This window comes from Sebastes fasciatus, chromosome 23, assembly GCF_043250625.1.
Source record: "Sebastes fasciatus isolate fSebFas1 chromosome 23, fSebFas1.pri, whole genome shotgun sequence".
Classification (NCBI taxonomy): Eukaryota; Metazoa; Chordata; class Actinopteri; order Perciformes; family Sebastidae; genus Sebastes; species Sebastes fasciatus.
The window spans coordinates 10948669-10971159 of record NC_133817.1 but is presented as its reverse complement, the minus strand read 5'-3'; the positions used below and the strand labels follow the sequence as shown (position 1 = coordinate 10971159).

General features: G+C 40.0%; 1 protein-coding gene across 6 annotated transcripts in view; it reads left to right on the top strand.

The window, feature by feature from the left end:
- magi2a (membrane associated guanylate kinase, WW and PDZ domain containing 2a) overlaps window positions 1–22491 on the top strand; it is a 235349-nt gene that overhangs the window by 131413 nt on the left and 81445 nt on the right. For all 6 annotated transcript variants that reach the window (XM_074626443.1, XM_074626442.1, XM_074626444.1 and 3 more), the window contains exon 3: window positions 21111–21230. In XM_074626443.1, coding sequence (XP_074482544.1) covers window positions 21111–21230 — 120 coding nt within the window. The remainder of the gene's footprint in view (window positions 1–21110; window positions 21231–22491) is intronic.

Genomic DNA, 22491 nt, shown 5'->3' with positions numbered 1-22491 from the left:
CGGCCCAGGGTTCGAATCCGACCTGTGGCCCTTTCTGCATTGTCATCCCCTCTATCCCCCCTTTCACCACTATCACTGTCAAATAAAGGAAAAAGACCAACAAAAAAAAATCTTAAAAAAAAAAATAAAATTTTTTTTTTCCTTTTTATGCTTTGCAAAATCATCTCGCGGGCCGGATTAAACCCGTTCGCGGGCCTGATCCGGCCCGCGGGCCGTACGTTTGACACCCCTGCCCTAAAGCATCCCCTAAACCTGGAAACCCCCGGGGTCTGAAAAGTGAAGCCAATGCTGAAGTACCTTAACCTTGCATTCTTTCTAACAGCCAGCAGGGGGCGACTCCTCTGGTTGCAAAAAGAAGTCTGATTGTACAGAAGTCTATGAGAAAATGACTCTACTTCTCACTTGATTTATTACCTCAGTAAACATTGTAAACATGAGTTTATGGTCTCAATCGCTAGTTTCAAGTCTTCTTCAACACAGCATGATGTTCATTTAGTAAATGATGGTCCCATTTAGAGTCAAATAGACCATAAAGCAGGGGATGCTTAAGGGCGTGGCTACCTTGTGATTGAAAGGTCGCTACCACGGCGTTGTCCGGTCTGGAAGTTCGTTTAAAACTTTAACCCTTTCACAGTTTCATTTCAGTTCAACCAGTTGGTCGCCTGAAAAATGTCTTATTCAGCGTTCAGTTGAGCTAAGCTCCACCCTCTCGTGTCACTTCTGGTTGTAAAAAGCCAACATGTTGACAGCCAAATACCTAGATGGCGACGGCCAAAATACCGAACTCGAGGCTTCAAAACTGCAGTCCACAAACCAATGGGTGACGTCAGGGTGACTACGTCCACTTCTTATAAACAGTCTATGCCCAAACCACTATCTTTTCCCAAACCTAACTAAGTAGTTTCCTGTGAAGACAAACGTTTATTTAGAAAAGACTGGAGCGGAAATTGACACGTGTGTCACGATTTGTTGCTGGACGTTCGTGGGAAAAGGCGCGAAAAATGAGGAATAACTTTAAAGATATCATAAGAACTGCTGTATGAGGATACGTTAAAATGGTGTGACTGGGACTGTAGTCTGCTTGGACTCACAACAGATAACAGATATTTCAAGAAACATGTTGAAATCTGTTGAAACATCTATACAAACCTCTCAAACACTGCAGCGTAACTCACTTCTTCCCAGTTGATTTGAAAGTCCAGTATGTTCCTTCACTTCGCAAATAAATTGAACAAATAATGAGTACTATGTGTAGTATATCTATGTGCCCTGACAATAATATTCATGCATGCACAGTCACACTAATGTAGCCTTTCCTCCCTCAGACTCACACGCCATCATATGCATAACCTTTATGAACTCTACGCACATTCATCGTCCTCACCTGCCATTCAGACCTGTGTGTGATTCACAGCCTCAACATGTGTGCAGCCCATGCTCTCCATTCAGCCGTCATTAGCGCTAACACAGAGAGGCAGATTAATGCGATGAGGTATCACGCAGGTGGGTGACGGAGAAAGGTTAACATAACAGGAGTGATGAATGAATCACTTTGAGCGCCATCGCTTTCTCCGCCACCGTGGCTGTAATGACGCTTTGTGCCACTCAAAAAAAACCTGTCCCTTTTGTCTTAATCAAAATAGATTTTATTTCCGTCTCGCCCTCCCCGCTACACTGCCGTCACCGTGGCATACGAATGTGTTGCATATGCTTGAATGTGATTAAGTGTATTTAATTAAGCCGGAGCCAGATGGTCGTGCTGGTGATTTTATGCCGCCGTATGTTTTATAGCATATATTGTAACCTTATAATCCTTTTCAATGCTGTTGCAGTGAATGCTTTGTATCATTGGAAATAGTGTTTCTCTTGCTGCCGTTCTTCTTTTTCCCCCGTCTTCTTCTCTCCTGATTTCACGCTTCCTCTCTTGACTTTTTGATGCCACTTGGCATTCGTGATGTAGTAGAAATACACAGGTGATTGAGAATCCTCTAGTCGAACTCCCAGAGACTGCTGGAGTCACCACAAAGACTCCCTTTCCCTCAGTTATACTCTGCAACTGCTGCTTTGAAGTGCTCCTGATATTTTGTGCTCGGAGCTCCATATGGCTCCAGCTACCGGCTGTTTTTATTCGATTTTTCTCCATTAATCAATTAATCGTTTGTAGATCTTCACAAGTGAGAAGCTGGAATGAGGGATATTTGGCTTTTTTTTGCTTTAAAGTTACTACAAGGAACTTTTAACTGGTTATGAAACAGTCTCAATTTAATCCTGATGCCTCTATATGACCTACTTAACTAAACAAGACCATCAGCGGCAATCATGACTATTTCTATATTATTCTTATGGACTGTCATCGGGTCCAAATCGCTGCAAAATCAGGTGAAACGTTAACATTCAGCCACTAGATGTCACATTCTCACTTCACAACAAGTCGTTGCCAGGCACTTACCGTCAATCTCAACCATTTATCCGTTTTTTTCCACACTAACTGACGACCCAGAGATACCAACGTTTGTTTTACTGTTGGCATCACAAGCCTTGTTAGAAGTAGGAACCGAACATCTGATATCTTCCACAGAGATAAACAAAACATTCATTTTGGACCCGCCAACATTTTAAAAATAATGAATTCACAGTCATACTATTTTTTTCGGGAAAAGCCAAACATTTATTCAGCACCTCTCTTAAGGCTCTATGGATTTTGAATTTAAAAAAATATATATTTTTCTTTAATATCCTACATAAATATGTTATCAATAAGACCTTTAAGGCATGCAGGTTCACCAGAAATTCACTCGTGGGGCTTCCAGCAGCATCCAGCCCGCCATATATTTTCCCGTTTTCCCAGTGCTAGATATGATTTCGATGTTGATGTGAACTGTATTTACAGGTCAGAAACTTGTTTTAATGACATCAGACACCTTTCCGAAAATCATTTGTCCGTGTGGGTGGTGATAGACGTCCCTGCTGTTGTTTTAGCGCCGGACATTTTTAAGGGCAAGATGATCCGTCTTCATGATGAGTTTGAAATCGACTTCCAGGTGTAAACAAACACTTTTTTTTTTTTTCGCTGTTGAGGTATGAAGTGTCAGAGCAGTCATCTAGAATCACATAATGTCCTTTCTCACCTGGACAGGTGAGTGACCCATCCATCTACTGTATGTCTATAGTTCCATTACACCTCTCTCCTCCTCTCCGTCAGTCCTCTCTCCATCCCTCAGCGGGGGGGGGGAGTGTCTCTTTGTATTTATTGTCATTAAGCTGCTTACTGTTCTCCCATCATCCATTCATCCCCGTGACTGCCTTTTGATAGAGTTCTTATACATATATTATTCATTTGATTGACTCCCTCTAATCGCCTCACAAGTGGTAGAAATGAATCATTCCTGAAATCCCGTCATCTGCATTCTGTTCGGGGAGTTTTGGTGGCGGCGTTTAGGGAATGAGAGGGGGTTTTTTTCTCTCCCATGTGTAAAGGAAAAAGGTGTTGGCCAAAAAAAAGAGACGCTGAGAGCGAGGGAGGGCTACTTTCGCTCACAGCCAAAAAATCAATGAGGCTGGATATTCAACACTAGTCTATGGTTTTTATGGTGGTCCATAAAAACCCCATTGAAAAAAGTATATACGGCATGAGATGATTTCTCTGTGGGTGAAATTGGATTAAGCCTAGTGTAAAACTGAAAGTCTGGCCTTTTCTACCCTCTCTCTGTCTCTCTCTCCCCCGCCCCTCAACCATTAAACTCTATAGGAAGAGAAACCTAATTACATGGCTGAAAGTGGCCATAGTGAGCACTATTAAAAGGATCCAATTAAAGTTTGTGCGGCGCTGGCAGCAGCGTTCTGGTGAGGGATTATTTGTGGAGGCGGAATTTGATCTGTCGCGCGGCGAGAGTCGTCCATTGGCCGAGCGATCGGAGATGGATGGCGAGGGGGAGGGGCCTCGGAGCGATTCAAGTAATTGGATCCTGAATTAATGGACACTTGTATCAAAGAGGGAACGTAAGATAGTGACAGTGAGAGAGAGCGAGAGAGAGGGGGAGAAGATGGGCTATAGTATCAGTGGTATGTGAATGCATGCCGTCACTGTGCTGTTACTGCAGAGGAAGTCATGTTTAACAAAGAAAAACTGCAGCTTTTGATGGTAATCCAGATTGTGTTCTTGGCCGTCAAACAATTACCAAACACAAACACGATACAAGAGAGAGTGAGATGTATTCTATTCCAATTTATCACAGTACAACGTGGGTCTCACTTTCATGTTTTTGGCCATCATTTCTATCAAGTATGATAACATTATACCCATCAAATTAAGATCATATAAATGATTGTAATTACCACCTTCTGACTTTTAAACAGCATTGATGGAAACATTTAAGTCTTAATTACGGCTCATATTCTTCTGAAAGCTCCGATATATATGACTTGGAGGTTAATTAATAATACAGAAGTGTCTAAAAACCAAACAAACGCAGATGACTCACATCAGTCAACGTCTGTCGTTTATGGTAATTAAACCCAGCTCTAATGAATATAGTGCAATATTGTTAAAGCACAGTGTTTTAAACCCTCATGAGCGAACCATCCTTCCTGTAAGATCTGAATGTGGCATTAACATAAAGGATAGAAGCAGCTGGTATCTCGCTTTCCGAGTGTAAAAACATATGTCCACCAGCACCTTTAAAGCTTGTCATAACTTCTCATATCTTGTTTGTTTAATAACTAAAGTGGGAAAACAATGAGTTGTGGTTTTACTGGGTGTTAATGTGCCAAAGCAGTGACATCCGGAAGACTGTGAAACCTCCCGTAAAACCACAACTTGTCATTTATACGTTTTTATAGATCTTAAACAAATGAAACAGGTAACGCCTGCACACTACTCCATGACACAATATTTGTATTGATAATGTTTTGATCCTACTTGGATCTTCGTCGGGTCAAAGGGTTTGAAAAGTGGGAAAAAAAACACCCATATTTATACATACAGCACACCAATAGGCAAACAAGCTCTATGACGGCAGGTGTGGTTCGTCCAAAATAGCGTGATAAAACATCCAGAAACAATTTGATAAAGTACGTAGAAAAAGTACGTAAAAACACTAACACAAAAGCCATACTTTTAAATATCAAACATATGCTATTTATAAACATTATGTCATATTCATCATCACATATATCAGAAAATATATTCAAAAATATTACATTGAGTTGAGTCTATGTCATATGCCAATATGTAAAAAGGACACACCTGTTATAATAATATATAATATATTGTGTATAATGTTATTATAACCAAAAAAAACAAGATCAAAATGAAACCAGAATTTCCATTTAAGAGTATGTAAGAGACAAAAAATCCATTCAGATAAGAGATAATTGCTTAGCCTTAGTGTGAATGTTTACTTGTTAAATGATTTGTACGAGTCATTTGAATCCATCACTGATAATTAGTTTTCTAATATTTCATGCGGCAGTTCAGTTATTTTGTCAGATATATGTGTTTCCCTCTCAGTCCTTCAGGCTGAGTAAATGAATGGCTTTATTTCTTAGAAGAAAAGAATGACCCCTCGTAATTAACGGACTTGTTTAATTTAAAGAAAAACGTTGCCTACGCTTCAGCGAAGTAATTTTTGTAGACACAAAGTAAAGAAAACCGCCTCTTCGTTTGATGAACTAACCCACCACCTGGCTGGCACCTCCTCACCCCATCTCCATCCTTCAGTCCACCTTCAGAGGAGCGGGTCTATCCGAACACAACCTTCATTATTATTTATGGAAACATTGTCCGCAAACCATTGTTTACTCCGAGCGTAGCACGTTACTCTGCAAGCTTCCAGGAACACTCTTTCTTTTCGCCTTGAGCAAGTAACAGGAAGGAGGATAGAATTCATGAATAATTTGCAGTCATTTTTTTTTTATAAAAGTTACTGTTCATTATTCATGGCTCGGTATTAGCTCGGATATTTAAAAAAATCCTTCGGACAACTTTGGAGTGAGTTTTAGTTGAGGCTTGAAAAAAAACTATGATGCCTTGAATGCAACACTGACAACAAAATCAATGCTTCTTCTTTCAGGTGTCAACTTTGTTCCCCATAAAGCCACATGAGCTTTTATTAATTTATCACAAGTGCCATCATTAGAGCTTTTTTAAGTCACAGTGCGTCAAAACAGTGTACACAAACAGCGAAAAATGTTTTTCAGCAGCTGAGGTCATTCTTCTCGCTGTCAGTTTAATTGCAATGCAGGGGAAACTTCTTGTGACGGAAATACAGACTTTTTGTCTTTTTGCTCACGGCTCCAGTATGTGTCCAAACTTACTCTTTCCAGTCATATTTTGGTTCTCTGATATCCATTTAGGATAACGTTATTTGTAAACTGGCCTAAAAACCCTGAATAACTTCAGATGTTGCTTCATAATAGTCAAATTTATCCCCTTTTCTTTATATGAAAAGTAATCCAATTGTCTGTATATCCATGGTTACAGTGCCAACAGGTATTGGTTATTCCAGACTTTTTCTTGCTAAAATAGAGTATTTCTCTAATGTGATACTATCCAACCTGAGACTACAAAAACATGGCTTATACTTCCTCTTTACATCAATCAAAGCGTGATGGAAACCCTGATGGTACAAACTCAAATGATATTGATCCCAAATGGAAATATGATAAACAACAAGAGTGACAAAATCCATAAAAATAGCTTTCTTTTGTTTTACATTATCTCTAGACTTTCAGTCATATACAGACATTTGCTGTTTGCATGGTGAAGACTTTTGTACACATAGGTAAAACCCAACAATTTCAAAAAGCATAAAGGTGTATATATGTATATATATATATATACATATATACATATCATAAAAATTGTGCTAAAATCACCACACACATCTCCAATGTCTCCAGCGATTCAATCAGATCTGGTTTTGGCTCATTGATGGCTGAATCCAATCAACCAATCAGAGCTTAATAGGCATTAAACATTAAACAATACAGGAACAATGCAATGTATCCTCAAACTACAGTTTGTATGATATCATACAAAAAGTTAAGTCTAATTGTTTTGTGCATTTTCCTTCGAATGACCAGCAACACGTGACGCATGTGTCAATTTCCGCTTCAGTCTTTTCAAAATAAACTTCTGTCTTCACAGGAAACAACTTGATTAGGTTTAGGCTACTTGGTTAGGTTTAGGCAACAAAACTACTTATTAAGTTTAGGAAAAGATCGACTTGGTTAGGTTCAGGCAACAAAACTACTTATTAAGTTTAGGAAAAGATCGACTTGGTTAGGTTTAGGCAACAAAACTACTTAGTTAGGTTGAGAAAAAGATCATGGTTTGGGTTAAAATAACTCCGGAAGTGGAATAACATAAGTACAGAAGTTACATGACAAATAAATCAATGTTGACTTCTGGTTTCACACGGGGTACAACCACGGTCTTGTGGGTGAAAGTTCAGTACGGCCATGCAGTGTTTGTCGCTCTTTATACCTCCTGGTTCACAATTACATGGATTACATATGAATTGATTTTGTGGGGTATTCATTTTCCAAGTTCCTTACTTTTCATAGGTATAGCTATGAACAGTGTATGAAACCAGCCTTAATAATGGCATATTCCTGCTGTTATAATCTCCTGTCGCTCTAACAGTAGAGGTAAAGCTTTCAAAGAGATTTTACACACATTTCATACACACACATGGAGAGCTGCTGTGGGTCCAATAGCAGGAAAGGGGCAGAGGTGATGGCAGTATGAGATAGCTTAGCTTCTGGTATTAAAGGGCCAAGAGGTCACAGTATGAGGTGATTACCACCACGCGGAGTGCGATGATTATTCCAGCCTCTCTGACCTACCGTTCAAATCCCTTGCTTGATCCGGAAAGGATACTGGAAACAGAAAAATTGGCTCTCCTGACGTTGCAGCTGTTGACGCCGGAGGACCGGTGTTGGATAGAGAGCAGAGTTTTGAAACAGGGGGTTGATGGGATACACGATAGGTTGTTGTTCTGGTGGGACGGGGCAGTCTGAGGCTTCGGGATCAGCGGTCGTGACGGGGCGTTATAAGCGAATAAAAGCGGCGCGCGCCGTCCTGACAAACAGATTGTGTCATTGGGTGGTAATGTGCCCGAGCCGGCGTGGCCCTGGCTGGGGGGGATTAGGCTGACAAAGCAGCACGTTCACATCCCTGATCACTGCACAGAAAAACACCCACCCAGGGCCACGTATCCAAAGGGATGACATCAGCTCTCCCTTAATCTCTCTATATCTCTGCCCTCGCTTTCTCTCCCCTCTTCTTCTTCTCCTACTCTTTGTACCTGCACGTTGTCGTGTGTGTGTCGTCTGGATTCAGAGAACAATTGGAGTAGCTGCCGAGAAAATGAAATCTCTGATATTTTTGGTGGGATCTCTCCAGATTAAAGTTGGTCGGCGTTAACGCTCGCTCAGCTGTCAGGATCCTCCTCCACAGCTCTGAATTATTAGGGCTTTTTTATTCTTCGTCTTCTTCATTTCAACATCCTCCTCCCCCCCTACATGAGGGCTTTGATTCCCGTGGAAGTTGCGATGCGCTGCGAGACCAAAGTCGATCTCTTTTAGTGGCATGCTGGAGGTGCGAGAAGAAACAGAGGGAGCTTGAGATGCGATGAAAGGAGCCATTCACATCTTCCCACGAGAGAAACGAGGAGAGAGGAGCTGTGATTCAATTCTCAATGATAACAGATATCATGATGACATCCCTGTGTAGGGGTAGGTTGTTTTTACACTGTGTATATTTATCTTGGCTGCATACTGTATCACATGTGTGGGATAGGCCTGCTTGAGTTACATCCTGAATGTCAGGCGCACTTGTTGCTGCCAACGTCTTGTCCCAAATATGTTTGATACAGCACTTAATCAATACAGAGAGCTTCGTTGTGATGACAAGCCGATCTGCCACTGTCATGGAGTCTGTGGTAGTTTATCACTCTCTGAAGTGTTTGGCTGCTGTGCACGGGCTCTAGAGTAACATCTGCACTGAGCTGGGGACTTGGTATTCACTCAGCAGCAACAGTTTAAGAGGAAAGTGTCATTAGTGGCCATTTAATAGAGATGTGTTTCATGCTTCTGTCTTATTATCTGTTTTTGATTGTATCAGGAGTATAACTGCAACTAACTCATTTTCATTATCAACTAATGTGCCATTTATTTTCGAGATAAATCAATGAATTTTGTCTATAAAATGTTAGGAAAATACCCATAACAATTCCCTTGAGCTGAAGGTGATGCAATCAAATTGCTTGTTTTGTTCTACCAACGGTCCAAAACCCCAAAATATTATATTTGCTATCACACAGTTAGGGCTGCAACTAACGATTATTTTCATTGTTGATTAATCTGTCGATTATCTTCTTGATTATTTGATTAGTTTAATGACGTAGAGTTTTTCAGTGAAATATTTTTAACTATTGGGTGGATTGCCATGAACTTTGCTAAAGATATTCAAGGTCCTTAGAGGATTCATTGTAATAATTTTGGTGATCCCTTCATAATTTATCTAGTGCCGTCATCAAAATTAAGATTTGTCCGTTACTTTGGTTTATACGGAAGCCCTGAGAAGCAAATGAGAAAAACAAAAATCCATGGTGATCCAGTTTCTAAGTCCGATATAAATTTCTCTCCTGTGTTTATGACTTAACATAGGGCTGCAACTAAGGATTATTTTGACTGTTGATTAATCAGTCGATTATTTTCTTGATTAATCGATGTTGTTTGGTCTATAAAATGTCAGAAAATGGTGAAAAATGTGGATCAGTGTTTCACAAAGCCCAAGATGATATCCTCAAATGTCTTGTTTTGTCCACATCTCAAAGACATTCAGTTTACTGTCATAGAGGAGTAAAGAAACTAGAAAATATTCACATTTAAGAAGCTGCAATCAGAGAATTTTGCAAATCTTTTCTTAAAATAGTTGGCGATTAATTGACTATACTAATTTTACTAATTTACTAATTAATGTATTAAGCTCCACCCTCTCGTGTCACTTCTGGTTGCAAATAAACAAAACGGTGATGGCCAAAATGACGAACTCGAAGCTTCAAAATGGCAGTCCACAAACCAATGGGTGATGTCACAATGACGTGGTATATACTGATTACGTTGTAATTTAATAATTAGAGGTACTCTGTGGAAGTGGAAAACCCCCGAGGGTACCTTCAAATGTATTCCGATAACATTATTATATCATGCTGGCTTGTAATAACATCAATGATAGATTCTAACTCATACAGTGACTAATCATTTAGAAGCTCAAATGATCACTTTACTTTTGCGTACAAGTTATTAAACTCTAATGTCAGATCTGCTGAGAATATATGATGTGGAAATCCATCATCAAAATCCATCATTTAACTGCATTAACAGATTTTCAGCCCATTCACAGGGAAGTCTTATCACATTTTGACGGGGGTATTTTACATTATCGGATGCTACAATCTGTCATTTTCTTGATGTAGTTTGGTAGGATTCGAGGCTTCTGCACCAACTTCACTCTGACATGTGTGTTGGAATAAATTAGATTTCAAGCAGCCCTCCTTGATCTTCTTACATGAGCTTGCAGAAACAGTGTCACTGTGATTTTTCCAAGTATTATTACCATCTTTGCAACTTTCTAATATACAAATGTCCTTTACTTACAATAGGTTTTTCAAGAAGGAAAATGCTCTTTTTGGAGAGATCTGAGCAGCATTAAATTCAGTTTGGAAAACGCCCATTGAGAATTTTTTGGTAGGACAGTAAGTATTATTGCTGAATCTGTCAGGAAGCGAGCATTGGATACTGCGAAGAAACAGTTGCAAAGGGAATATCATGCAAAATGTTTTGCAGAGGATGAATCCCAAGAGATCGTTTGATCAGAGGAAACACAAATAAACATGATTTGTTAAGTCTTAGGAAGTAGTTACCTTACAGTGTCTCCACTTTATTTCTGCTAGATTGTCTCCTTAATGATGATTGAAATGCATTGTGTAGAGGACACTTTGTGAATGTCGAATTGTAGATTGATGTATACCCTTCCAGAGCGGTTACAGTACAGTCAGTTTTTGCGTTATAGATATGTGTTTTTGACACAAACAGTATATTAATACCTTTAAATTTAAAATGATGGCCTCCATGGTGATTCCCCCCTATGCATTTCCCCTTGTACTACTTCTTTATCTCTCTATCAGCCCTCTCCCTCTCCTCTCTCCTTGGGGGGAGGATGCAGTCATCAATATCTCTGTCTGTGTTACAGGCGGTGCACCCAGCACCTCCTGGAGGGCAGAGCTATTAATGGAATTCAGGGGAGGGCGGCAGAGGGCCAACAGGCAGGGGGAGCGTGGTTCACTGCCTGGCTTCTTCCAATCTATCCCACATTACTGGCTGTCAATAAGCAGGGGAGCAACACACAGTCATTCTCACCCAACTTGCCTGAACTTGAATGAACCTGAAATCTCATTAAGCGGGAAGGGGAGAAAAAAAAAGACTGATCTTTGGTCAAGAACCAAAAGCGAGGTTTTGCATCTGCACTTTGCCCAAGGAGGCGAAACATTCCCAGTCAATATGATTAGACTGCAAAAGCAGCGATATTAACTTTCATTATCAGCTCGGTGAAAACAGCGGCAGCCTCCTCTGCACTCCCTGCTCAATAGACTTTATCACCGCTTAAATGATATGTAATCACAGTTGATTAAGACCCTGCTCTGCATCATCATCAGTGAAAACAGTGAATAAGCACATCGGCACACTTGCTGTTTGTCTGTGAAGGCAAAGTGCAGCGGAAGCAGCTTTTTCGGTGGCGAGCTACAGCGGTTCGCTGTCCTCCATCGGTCCATTTGCCCGCAGGCGGCAGGCAGGCGCTGAATGGCAAACTAATCCATTCCTCTAATGCAAGGGCATTACGGCTGCCCGTCACTTCCTAATTGGCTAATGGCTAGATTAGGTGGTTACAATAGGCTGTGCTGACACTGTCGTGGCCAGTCATAACAGAGGGTTTAGGGTGTAAAAAGGGCAGGACCTGCCTAACACATCCGGCCTGAGGCAATTGTCCACAACACTGAGCTGTTATAACAGTATCAAGAGGGGTGGTGACCACTGCTGGAGGCTAGAAGCTAGCTGATCCGTTCTCTAACCCCTGACCACAGTCTAGCCTTTTGTGCAATATATCTGCTTTAAAGCTTAAATAAATAAGTTTTTCAGTCCCCAATACCGATAGCGATACCTGGGCTCTGGGTATCGGCCAATACCGAGTACCGATCCGATACCAGTGTTTAATTAATAAGCTTTATTCCTCACTGTGTGGACGTGACTGGGATCATTCTTTTATGTGTAAGGCAACATCAGGTTTGATTTAAACATTGCTTCCCTAACTATTTAAATCAAAAATGTAACAAATAAATACATAGATATATATTTACTGAATTGTTATGTATTATTAAAATAATAAATCACCAGCAACTTTTAGCAAATTAACAGGAATTACAATTGAAGTGTAAACCTTTTTAATGCAGCAACTAATTGGTTAAACAGGAATTAAAATTACAATAGCCTATATGTATAATGTATATAGTATATAAGCATAGAATTGAATTGAATCGATCCAGCTAATTGAGTCAGTATCGGCCCGATATCCGATCCGGTATCGGTGCATCCCTTAAATAAATATATTTAATAATGAATGAATACATTTAAATATACTTTTTAAATTAATAAAAATAAACAAATAAAAGGGAAAATTGAAAAGAAGAGCAGATAAATAGGGGAAATAATACAAATGTAAATAAATAAAGAAGCAAATTAAAACAGAAATTAATTTATGTTACATTTGATCAATTAATTAATGACCAGATTTATTTTTAATATTATTTTCGGTACATTTAAGATGATGGTAACTTAAAAGTTTCACACCAGCACCACATAAAAACACAATTAACAGACTTAAAAACAAAACAGTAAAAACAACATCAAAACATAAAACTTTTCTCATAGAAGCAGACAAAGCTGATGCAGTAGATGGATGACGTCTGTCACCTCACTGCGGCTGTTACCCAGACAACATATTTCCTCATACACTACATAGAAAATAATATTCAGATATACTACCCTAAACTGATTACAGACACTCAATGAATGGCTAACAAGGCCTGTTATTTTTGCTGTATGTGTGTTTATTTAAACCAGAGGCGAGGCATTAATTTAGTGATGCCAACAAGCTGCTTAACGTTAATGTCCACCCAAAGCTACAGCAATAACAGTAAAATATACGCGGCTCTCTACTTCTTTAATTAAGTTAAGTATATTATTACTGCTACCAATTGTCAGTGTCACCTGTTGCTTAGCTCAACTAACAATACAAATAGAGGATTGTTGTTGTTTAGGAGGTATAATGGTTACCGTTTTCACCATCTTAGTTTAGTACAGTATGTTAGTTAGCATGCTAGCATTTGCTGATTGGCACAGCTGAGGCTGATGGGAATGTCATTAGTTTTGCAGGTGATGATGTTGACGCTAAATGAAAAGCTAAGGGATCATCAAAGTTAGTAAATGTTATACTGAAGGGGACGTGAATGTCAGTCGTGTCTAAATGGTAACCCAAAAATTGCAAAAACTCTTGCGAAACTCGCTGCCCAATTACCTATCCTAACCGTAACCATGCAAGATCAAAGCCCAACCTTAACTATTGGAGGTCAATGCCCAACCTTAACTATTCAAGGTTGATACCTAACCTTAACCATTCAAGGTCAATGCCTAACCTTAACTATTCCAGGTCAATGCCTAACCTTAACTGTTCAAGGTCGATACCTAACCTTAACCATTCAAGGTCAATGCCTTACCTTAAACCAGGGGTGCCCAATACGTCGATCGCGATCTACCGGTCGATCGCAAAGGTAGTGTGGGTAGATCGCATGGCATTAAAAAAAAAAAAAAATAATAATTTAAATAGACGTCAGCCAACAAATTGCAACACTGTTTCACCTGAACTCATCTGGAGTGGAGGATGAGATTTTGACACTACAAACTGACATTCAGCTTAAGTCCAGGGCTCATGGACAGTTCTGGAACTTACTCACAGAGGAAAAGTACCTCAACATGAGGAAATGTGCTACCTCCATGACTGCATTATTCGGCTCCACTTATTTATGCGAGTCAGCCTTTTCCCACATGAAGATTATTAAGTCCAAATACCGTTCCACCTTGACTGATGATCATTTGGAAGTGTGCTTGAGGCTGGCTATCAGCAGCTACTGTCCGGAGTATGCATCCCTGGCTGATTCCATTCAGTGCAAGTCATCAGAGTAAGGTAATGACAAAAATGTACAGTTATATTGTACAATATGGGTTCATGCAGTTATGCAAGGTACACCAACATATATTGTAAATATAAAGAATACTCAATATATTTATAAATAAATATATGTTTTGCATTTTTATAGTAGGTAGATCATTTTGACTTGGTCATTTTATAAGTAGCTCGCATGCTGAAAAAGTGTGTGCACCCCTGCCTTAAACATTCAAGGTCAATACCTAACCTTAACTATTCAAGGTCAATGCCTAACCTTACCTATTCAAGGTCAATGCCTAGCCTTAACTATTCAAGGTCAATTCCTAACCTTAACTATTCAAGGTCAATGCCTAACCTTACCTATTCAAGGTCAATGCCTAGCCTTAACTATTCAAGGTCAATGCCTAACCTTACCTATTCAAGGTCAATACCTAACCTTAACTATTCAAGGTCAATGCCTAGCCTTAACTATTCAAGGTCAATGCCTAACCTTACCTATTCAAGGTCAATACCTAACCTTAACTATTCAAGGTCAATGCCTAACCTTACCTATTCAAGGTCAATGCCTAGCCTTAACTATTCAAGGTCAATTCCTAACCTTAACTATTCGAGATCAGTGCCTAACTTTAACTATTCAAGGTCAATGCCTAACCTCAACGATTCGAGGTCAATGCCTAACCTTAACCATCTTGCGAGAATTTCGCAAATTGTGCGTTACCATCTAGACACAACCATGAATGTATGCACCAAATTTCGTGCCAATCCATCCAATCGTTTTTGAGACCTTTCACTTAAAACCAAAAATGTCATCGTGATAATGGTGTTATAAGAAAAGTCAGGAGATCACCAAAGTCAGTAGGATTCATCTTCCGGGAACCATTAATGCCTGTACTAAATTTCATGGCAACCCATGTGATAGACTTCGCCACCCCAAGAGCGTGGCTAAAAACAACATTTCCAGGAACTGATGGCAAGGCCACAAACCCAATATACGCAGATCTATGTTGAAAATCCAGATTTTCTAGTATTTTGTAGCATTAATTTGTTCATAACAGGCTGTTTTGGTCCGATTCAGCTGCTCCAAGTTCTGAGAAAGAGAAGGCGTCATGTTACCAAACCTCAGGACAGGACGACCTGACATTGTGTCCCGTTTCTCCCTCAGACGATCTCGCTCTCTTAATTTTCTCCCTAAATCACTTTCCTTTCAGCTCGTCTCTGCTTATTAGTCATGCATTATGCCCCTTATTTTCCGGCTCTCTGTCTATATTTAGTAAAAAGGACATTACACTACAAGTGCTACCATTCACAATAACCAATACGTTAAAGTCAAAAGTTTGTATTCGTTCTGATATTTTTCTCTTTTTGTTTCAATAGCTTTACACCCTGCTATGTAATGGTATGGAAATGATTATTTTAAATGCTCATGCTATAATCATTTCCTCAGGGTCTTTACACACGCTTTGACTTGTTATGAATACACAGTACAATCTCCCTCTCTGTGTGATGCCTCGGGATATTCTCCGGATATAAATCCTTTGTTTCAAATAGAGGCCAATGTTTCCGCTTTCCACAGATTGTCTGGGTCCCTGTTGAGCCTTTTTCATATTGCCTACAGGTATCTCAGGTTATAGTGTTTTTACTGTGCAATGTGCAAATGTGAAGCCGGGCATAGAGGTCATCCATTTAATACAGTGTGTTTTATTAACATAGGGAGAGCTTGGGGCGGTGTTAATGTATTCTGTAGGAGCACTACTCCCGGTGTAAAACCACTACAGGTGTTAGCGGTGACCGGGCCGACCGGTAATGGGGCTCAGCCGCACAAGTGTGAGTTGGACTTGTGGCCTGTGGTTGTGGAGTTGAATGTGGCTTCGAGGACGTACTGGAGAACCGCGGGTCGGCTGTAGGCTTCGAGAGCCTCAACCCACGCTACAACTTAAGCGGCTCTTTCATCCATTACACGTGCTTCCCTTCATACATCCGTTTCTGCCCATGCTTGCCTCTTACTCCAACTATCACAATCCCAGTAACCATTATCATTGTCCCTCCTTGTCCGTCTCCTTTGTTGACTTGCATCCCAAGAGAAGAAATCAGTTGCAACATCGAACAAATGACCTGCTATTCACTAGTTCACTTGTGGTGATCAGTTTGTTGCTGTGGAGACTGCTAGAAGCAGCAGTAAAGTTTAAAGGAGGATTTATACTTCTGTTTAATGGTGCGCGGCAGATGATGCTCCCAGCGTATAGGAACGGATTTATAGCGTCGGATTTCATCCGTTGATAGCACCGCCGATTTGTGTCATTCTTTAATTGCAGTGCACCCCAAAGTAATTGTCACTACATTCTTTTATTCTCTTAATGATATAGAGCGACAGTGAGAAGTTTTGCCCTCTAAAAAACTAACTATTTCCATTAAATCATGAAAGGCAGGGGCATATTTGCAGTTTCAAGCTTTCAGTTGCACTTAAAACCTTCATCAGGAGCACATAGAAGAGGCTAGGTAACAACAGCAAGTGAACTCCATTAATAAGTAGAATAACCTGGTATCTATTTTAGAGAATTATATCTCTGGTTTTGTACATCTTTAAGGCTTCAGTTATAGCTGATTTGGCAACACCTGTTGGTACTGGTGGCCGCAGAGTTCAGTTTTGAGCTGTCACTCAGAAATCTTTTCCCCTAGTTTTTCAGCCATGCAGTTATATTTGTACTGACACAAATATGTTTCCTCTTGAAAATGCCAGAGACCAAAAGTTATGCTTTACTGGATTACATCATTACGTGACATATGTGCATGTGCAACCCTGTCTCCTACAAAATGACGTTCCCATACAGCTAAATATGGGTACATAACGTATTGAGAATGCAGTCTCAATTATGTTTTGGAGGGAAATGTAATTTCTCCGCGATTACTCCTGGATTAGTTTTCAACATTTTTAAACACGTGATTAACGTTTAATTGAAACCCAAAAAAACACTACTTGGTTTGGTTTAGTAAAAAAAACATCATGGTTTGGCTTAAAATGACTACGTAAGTCAACATTGACTTCTAGTTCACACGGGACACGAACCGCGGTCTCCTGGGGGAAAGTCCGGTGTTTGACTTGCTGCGGCCTTCAGCGGACTATTCGTGATACGTCAAAGACAAACGTAATCTGCGACAAAATAAGTTTCCCTCCCTTCCTTGAATATGTATTTTCCTGTGAATCCCCTTATTACTTAGGCAATGGCGGACTCAGCCACTGACAATGCAAACTACTATATACTGCAGAGAGGTAAGTAATGTGTGTAAATAAACACCAGACATAAATAGTATCAAAAATTGGGTTTCAAGTAATGAAATCTTAAAGATCATAACTTTAAAAGTTTAAGAACATTGTGTGTCGACATGTTTTGGTGTTTGATCTTACTAAGAGTACAAACATGTTTGAATTCTTTGATGTTTACATCAAAGTACCGTTAGTTGTGTATTAAGCAATTCTCCGACTTGCCTGATATTTTCTTTCCAATCAACAATTTCCCCTGACCTCGGTAATCTGTAGGAGAAAACACAATCACAGTTCTTGCAATCTCTCTGTTGCTACCATAGCTCTAATATAGCCCATTAGCTCCAGCATGCATAGGCTCCGTTGCTATACCATAACTTCCTCACGCACAATTGTAAATCCATCTTAATACTGAATAAGTCTAGTTCATCTTTTGATCTACCTCTTTCTTTATTTCTCCCAACTAAACAGGAACCTGACAGATAGGAAAGGTGTCTGTGCAAAATTAAAAAAACACAGTACTTATTTTTAGTGAGCTTCCCACACTCCTGAAATGACCCAAATCCAGAACCACACCTGAGGGTATTTAAGAATCCAAGCTGACAAAAAGATGGACGCGGTATTTAACCTTAATGAGTTTCCCAATTTGCTGTAATCAAGGCATTATAAATAATGATATACCTTCCTAAAAAACACCCATTCTTGTTGCACTTCACAGAGGCTTGAACCGCTGGTTTGCACCACAGGATCGTGACCTATATACAAAAGGGCTGAAAATCGAGAGGCATTGTGGTTGCCTCCTTTTAGAAATTGTCACCCGAGAGAAGTCCCTAGCAGAAGATGCTGCTAAATATAGTTCTGCAACATCAAAGGTCCTCTTTGAAATGTGTGTGTGCGTGCCGCTCCGTCAGTAGCTCCGCCTGTGAGGGAGGCTAATCTGACGGGTACACAAGCCCCCATGCAGACAGACACAATCAAGAAACTCTCCGCTGAAGGTGCGACACCCAACACACACACATTTTCCATCAAATGACAGCGTTCCCCGCTGCTCATTTGCTCTTATAAGCTCTTACAAATTACCCAGTCAGCAGGTTCCAGTTTGATGTTTTGGCTTTGAAGGTCGTCGACAGTAAATTTCCACTTGGAGATCGGAAAATGTGCAAACAGGGTGCCACTTTATTCCATATGGTGGTCGTGTTTGACTACTTGATTGCTCGAGAAACAAAGTGACTTTTCAGACGGAATCTTCTGTAAACAAAAACCAGGGTTCAGCTGCGTCAGACGAGCTGATTGTAAAGCCTTTTGTGGATTTTATTCCTCATTTAAGGACCAATTAATCAGCGTATCAACAAGGCGACGTTGGAAAGGCTTGGCGAGCAGCTTAATGGCCTCATTTGGATTCATTTTCCATTCATTACATTGTTTGATGCTGTCTGGAGAAAGTTGAAACCGAATCTCCGGGCGAGAGTCTTGATTGAAGATGTTTTGCTTCGTTTTATGGAAAAGGTTTCTTCAGTTTCTTCAATCACAATTTCGAGGCCAATAATATGGATTCAACGCTCTCCAGACATCGTAACCATCCAGATGTTTGAGATGCTGGGATGGTCAGTAGTTGTGACGATGGCAGCATTGTTCAAAGGTTGGCACACCAGAGAAAAAGAGGGAAGTGTTTGATAGTATGCGTTTTCCCAGTTATCACGTCATCCCTCGCTGTGACAGCAGTGTGGCCTTCAGACATGGTCGGACAACACGTCGTACAAACTGGTTTATTACCAACATACTCCGGTGCACTCTTAAAGTGGCAGTACGCCTCTTCAGACGTACTTGTTGGATGTCTGTACAGCTTCAGAAACTCTTGCCTCGTTTTTCACTGCAATGTTTAAGTCCTGCATCTCCAAGAAATTCTGGCAAGACCTTTGTAGATTTATTATTGACCATATTTTTAAAAACTTTAGTTTATTATGGGTTTTTGGTTTCTCCGAATACCCCAAAAAAGAAGAAACATTTTTCTAAAATCATAAATCGTAAAAAAGAAATTTCTTTGATAATTTAATTTACAAAAATTAAAAAGAATGTATTCTCTGTATAAACATTTTTTCCAATTGCCCTTAAGTGTTACCAATATTGGAAAAAAAAAAGGGCTCAACATGCTATACATATTGAACTATTTACATTTTTACAACCTCTCCTCTCTTTTCTGTGTAAACAGCGTGCAGTTCAGTCCAAGTTTCACTGAATTTTTATCACAGGAATGTTGGTCTCAGCTGAGTCATTCATGGCTTTCCAGTTGCGCCGAGGAGCGCAGAATTAATGTTTTTTACAGGATCTGGTTAATGCTAACGGTTTATATTTGGCAAAATTTTAAATGAGACCTGTAGAATAAATATTGATGAAATATCTCCATTTTAAGCTTAGATTTAGTTATTTTTCCTGATGTAAATGTTCGACAGACATGATTCGTTCAAGGACCTACGGAAATTTGAAGACCCAATAATAATTTCTATTTTTAAAGTTTCTTGCTATGATAAATGGTGTAATTTTGCCGATTTTTTTAAAGAAATCATGCCTTACAAACTAGTTATTTTCTAACATAACTGGCCCCTAATAGAACCCATTTTACCCATGGCATAGTCTCAAGAACTGCTAATTTCTCTAATTACTTTTCTTTGTGTAATTGAAAGTTTGGTAATCAGCGTTTGGAAGAAACTCCTGGCTCTCTGCGGCCCAATGATTGCACAGCTCAGGCATCGTTCCAACCTTGTGTAGTGATACAGGAGCAATGTCAGTTGGCCTTTTAAAGTCAAATCACCCCCACACATCCCAGCTGGGGTGATCAGCGGCAGCAGTTGTTCCCCTGCTAACTTTAAAACACACAGATGGATACTTTACATGCTGTAGTGAGGGTCTAACAAGTGTGTTTTACGGGCTCCTCTTTTACTGTGAACAACCCTCGCTCAGATGTGAAAGCCCATTGAGCACCTCGGGGGTAGAGTGCCTGCGTGTTATCACAGCCAGGATCAGTTTTAACAAGTCTAATTAGCACACGGTGATGAGGAAGTATTTAGGAAGTCGTTTGTACCTCGGTTTAACATCGTAAATACTTTGACACACTCTCTTTAGTAACCGGAGAAGAGTTGATAGTCAGTGACTTTAAATTCAACTATTATTCAAATATTTTGCATCACTCCTGTGTCGCAGTCAGCTGGCAGAACTGCAGCTCCTCGACATGCTGTCTGCTGCTCCATGCAAATTGACTTGATTTCTCCTCTTGGTGTCCAAATTGCATCACTTAGCTCCTGAGATGCTACCTTGCCACTCCTCCCTTCTGAAAGGACGCCGCTCAAATAATCAGTCTGAACTGTGCATGAAGGGAAAAAAAGGAATAAAGCGGGCACCTAATGAAAAGAGCTGGGTCAGGGTCAGCGTGTTTCAGCTCCAGTGTGTTCTGATCTTTTCTAAAACACTCGACAATGACTCACTCTTGAAAGTCTCCTCTCATTCAGCGGTGACGACGAGGCGTTCAAAGCTGCAGCGGCTCTAACTCCTCTCGCTTATCTCCTGCAGGCACAACCAGGCAGCCCAAGGAAGGAGAGGTCCCAGGGGTGGATTATAATTTCGTGACCATTGACCGGTTTATGGAATTGGAGAAAAGTGGATCCCTGCTAGAGAGCGGAACATATGAAGGTAAGGGTTTAGTTAAGTCACGCTTGTGATCGCGGCCATTCCTCTTTTGTGATATTCCTAATTTTTTTGATGGAATTTATGCCTCGATGTGGCACTTCGGGCGTATTTTTCCTCTCTGTGAGTGAGTGACAGCGGTTTGAATGAATGCTGAGACGGGCTCATCACTCCACGTCCTTACACTGCAAGTATGCTTCCACCCATCCATCATTTGGCTTTGTGGAGACAAGTCATCAGTCATGTAGGACAATGAAAGAAATCTTCTGTAAATTCTGAATGAAGAGAGGCCAGGACACACACACACACACACACACACACACACACACACACACACATACACACCAACGTATCCTCATACAACAATTCATATGATATATTATGAAAAGTTATTCTTCATTTCTCGCACATTTTCCTACGAATGTCCAGGAACATATGACGCATGTGTCAATTTCTGCTCAAGTCTTTTCATAATAAACTTCCATCTTCACAGGAAACGACTTGGTTAGGTTTAGGCAACAAAACTACTTGATAGGTTTAGGAAAAGATCGTGGTTTGGGTTAAAATAACACCGGACGTGCGTAACTTAAGTACGGAAGTTATATGACAAAAACTGTTTAAATAGGTTTAGGCAACAAAACTACTTGGTTAGGTTTAGGAAAAGATCAGGTTTGGGTTAAAAGAACTCTGGAAGTGGCGTAACTTAAGTACGGAAGTTACGTGACCAAAACTACTTAGTTGGGTTTAGGAAAAGATTGTGGTTTGGGTTAATATAACACTGGAAGTTATGTAACTTAAGTACGGAAGTTACGTGACAAAAACTACTTAGTTAGGTTTAGGAAAAGATCGTGGTTTGGGTTCAAATACTCTGGAAGTTGTATAACTTAAGCACGGAAGTTACGTGACAAAAACTACTTAGTTAGGTTTAGGAAAAGATTGTGATTTGGGTTAATATAACACTGGAAGTTATGTAACTTAAGTATGGAAGTTACGTTACAAAAACTACTTAGTTAGGTTTAGGAAAAGATTGTGGTTTGGGTTAAAATAACTCTGGAAGTTGTGTAACTTAAGCACGGAAGTTACGTGACCAAAACTACTTAGTTGGGTTTAGGAAAAGATTGTGGTTTGGGTTAATATAACACTGGAAGTTATGTAACTTAAGTACGGAAGTTACGTGACAAAAAACGCTTAGTTAGGTTTAGGAAAAGATCTTGGTTTGGGTTAAAATAACTCCTGATATGACATAACTTAAGTACGGAAGTTACGT